The following is a 3,122-nucleotide window of genomic DNA, read 5'->3' on the forward strand; positions in this document are numbered from 1 at the left end:
TCACTATGGGTAATTTAGCACGGCTAATCCCTCCTAACCGACACAGCCCGGGTCACTATGGGTAATTTAGCACGGCTAATCCCTCCTAACCGACACAGCCCGGGTCACTATGGGTAATTTAGCACGGCTAATCCCTCCTAACCGACACAGCCCGGGTCACTATGGGTAATTTAGCACGGCTAATCCCTCCTAACCGACACAGCCCGGGTCACTATGGGTAATTTAGCACGGCTAATCCCTCCTAACCGACACAGCCCGGGTCACTATGGGTAATTTAGCAGGAGAACCCACAGGTAACCGACACAGCCCGGGGCACTATGGGTAATTTAGCACGGCTAATCCCTCCTAACCGACACAGCCCGGGGCACTATGGGTAATTTAGCACGGCTAATCCACCCTAACCGACACAGCCCGGGGCACTATGGGTAATTTAGCACGGCTAATCCACCCGAACCGACACAGCCCGGGGCACTATGGGTAATTTAGCACGGCTAATCCACCCTAACCGACACAGCCCGGGGCACTATGGGTAATATAGCATGGCTAATCCCTCCTAACCGACATAGCCCGGGGCACTATGGGTAATTTAGCACGGCTAATCCCTCCTAACCGACACAGCCCAGGGCACTATGGGTAATTTAGCACGCGGGGACAGACCGGGGGTGGGGGCGTTTGCCAGAACGGACCGCGTTGGCTCTGTAATGGTTCCGTCACCTATTCTGTGTGTGTGTGTGTGTGTGTGTGTGTCTCACTCTCTCTCTCTCTCTGTGTCTCTCTGCTCTCGCCACCTCACCACCTCACCCCCCCCCCCCCCACCCCACCGCAGGATGGCGAGCGGTATTGGAGCCACGTGGGGGTGATGGTGGAATTTGCGGTGGCCATGATGGCCAAGTTGGACTCCATCAACAAACACTCCTTCAACAACTTCAAGCTGAGGATCGGTGAGTGCACCCACCAACGTTCCCAGACTTCCCCACCCCTCCCAATGTCCGTCCCCTTCATTCTGTGTCCCCCTCCCCCAGCCCTGGCCTTTCAGGATGGATTCCCAATCCTGCGTCTCGGCCCCTGTCCTTGAGCATTGCTGGGTTCCGGGTCCAGGGCTTCTCCATCCCGAGCGTCTACCCACAGCGCGGGGGATGCCATGGTCTCTAACCCCACGTCCCTTGCCTCCCGTTGTCTCTCCCTCAGGTATTAACCACGGCCCTGTCGTTGCCGGGGTGATAGGGGCCCAGAAACCCCAGTACGACATCTGGGGGAACAGTGTCAACGTGGCCAGTCGGATGGACAGCACTGGGGTCCTGGGCAAGATACAGGTACAGTCCCCGCAAGCGACCGAGTCTGCGCCTGCCCGCTCGCCCTCCATGGACGCAAACCCTTCACATTCATCCCCCTCGTACCCAAACCCTTCCCAATCACTCCCAATGGATCCAAACCCCTTCCCGTTCACTCGCTATGGACGCAAACCCTTCCCGTTCACTCCCCATGGACCCAGGCCCTTCCCAATCACTCCCAATGGATCCAAACCCCTTCCCGTTCACTCGCTATGGACGCAAACCCTTCCCGTTCACTCCCCATGGACCCAAACCCTTCCCAATCAATCCCAATGGATCCAAACTCCTTCCCGTTCACTCGCTACGGACGCAAACCCTTCCCATTCACTCCCCATGGACCCAAGCCGTTCCCACTCACTCCCAATGGACCCAAGCCCTTCCCGTTCATTCCCCATGGACACAACCCTTTCCCACTCACTCCTCAATGGACCAAACCCATCCCATTCACTGCCCAAGAACTAAAACCCTTCCCGTTCACTCCCAGTGGACTCAGACCCTTCCTGTTCCCACACCATGGTTCGAAACCCGTCCTGTACTTCCCCATGGACTCAATAACTTCCCATTCATTCCCATTGGACACAATCCCAAAGGATCCAAACTGCCAACACATTCACTCACATTAGACACGAACCCAATGGCCCCCAAACCCCCTTCCTAAACACTCCCATTGGACACAATCCCAATCGATCCCAAACCCCCTTCCCATTCACTCTATTGGACACTATCCCAATGGACTCCAAACCTACATTCCCATTCACTCCCATTGGACACAATCCCAATAGAACCCAAACCCCCTATCCATTCACTCCCATTGGACACAATCCCAATGGACCCCAAACCCCGTTCCCAATCACTCTCATTGGACACAATCCCAATGGATCCCAAACCCCCTTCCCATTCACTTCCGTTGGATACAATCCCTTTGGACCCCAAACTCTCTTCCAATTCATTCCTATTGGACACCATTCCATTGGACCCCAAACCGCATTCCCATTTACTCTCATTGGATACAGTCCCAATGGACCCCAAACCCCCTTCCCATTCACTTCCATTGGACACAATCCCAATGGATCTGAAACACCCTTCGAATCACTCCCATTGGAACCAATCCCAATGGAACTCAAACCGCCTTCCCATTCCCTTCCTTTGGACAAAATCCCGATGGACCCAAAATCCCTTCCCATTCACTCACATTGGATACAGTCCCAATGGACTCCAAACCCATTTCCAGTTCACTTCATTTGGTCACAATTCCAATGAACCCCAAAACCTCTTCCCATTCATTCTCATTGGAGGCAATCCCATTCCCAAACCCTTCCCATTCACTCCTGTTGGGCACAATCCCAATGGACCCCAAACCCCCTTCCCATTCACTTCCGTTGGACAAAATCCCTATGGACCCCAAACTCTCTTCCCATTCATTCCCATTGGACACCATTCCATTGGACCCCAAACCCCATTCCCATTTACTCCCAGTGGACACAATCCCAATGGACCCCAAACCCCCTTCCCATTTACTCCCAGTGGACACAATCCCCATGAACCCCAAACCCCCTTCCCATTCACTCCCATTGGTCACAATTCCAATGGACCACAAACCCCATTCCCATTCACTCCCATTGGACACAATCCCAATGGATCCCAAACACCTTTCTCATTCACTTCCATTGGACACAATCCCAAAGGATCCCAAACACCTTTCTCATTCACTTCCATTGGACACAATCCCAATGGATCCCAAACCCCATTCCCATTCACTTCCATTGGACACAATCCCAATGGATCCCAAAC

The 3,122-nt window shown here is 53.8% G+C and overlaps 1 protein-coding gene across 1 annotated transcript in view; it reads left to right on the top strand.

The window, feature by feature from the left end:
- Positions 1–278: 278 nt before the first annotated feature.
- LOC122547790 (adenylate cyclase type 4) overlaps positions 279–3,122 on the top strand; it is a gene marked incomplete at its 5' end in the record, with an annotated part of 12,925 nt that continues 10,081 nt past the window's right edge. The window contains 3 exons of the mRNA XM_043686370.1: positions 279–293; positions 827–941; positions 1,189–1,313. Of these exons, the coding sequence (XP_043542305.1) occupies positions 279–293; positions 827–941; positions 1,189–1,313 (255 nt within the window). The remainder of the gene's footprint in view (positions 294–826; positions 942–1,188; positions 1,314–3,122) is intronic.

The sequence above is a fragment of the Chiloscyllium plagiosum genome, unplaced genomic scaffold (assembly GCF_004010195.1).
Source record: "Chiloscyllium plagiosum isolate BGI_BamShark_2017 unplaced genomic scaffold, ASM401019v2 scaf_7088, whole genome shotgun sequence".
Classification (NCBI taxonomy): domain Eukaryota; kingdom Metazoa; phylum Chordata; class Chondrichthyes; order Orectolobiformes; family Hemiscylliidae; genus Chiloscyllium; species Chiloscyllium plagiosum.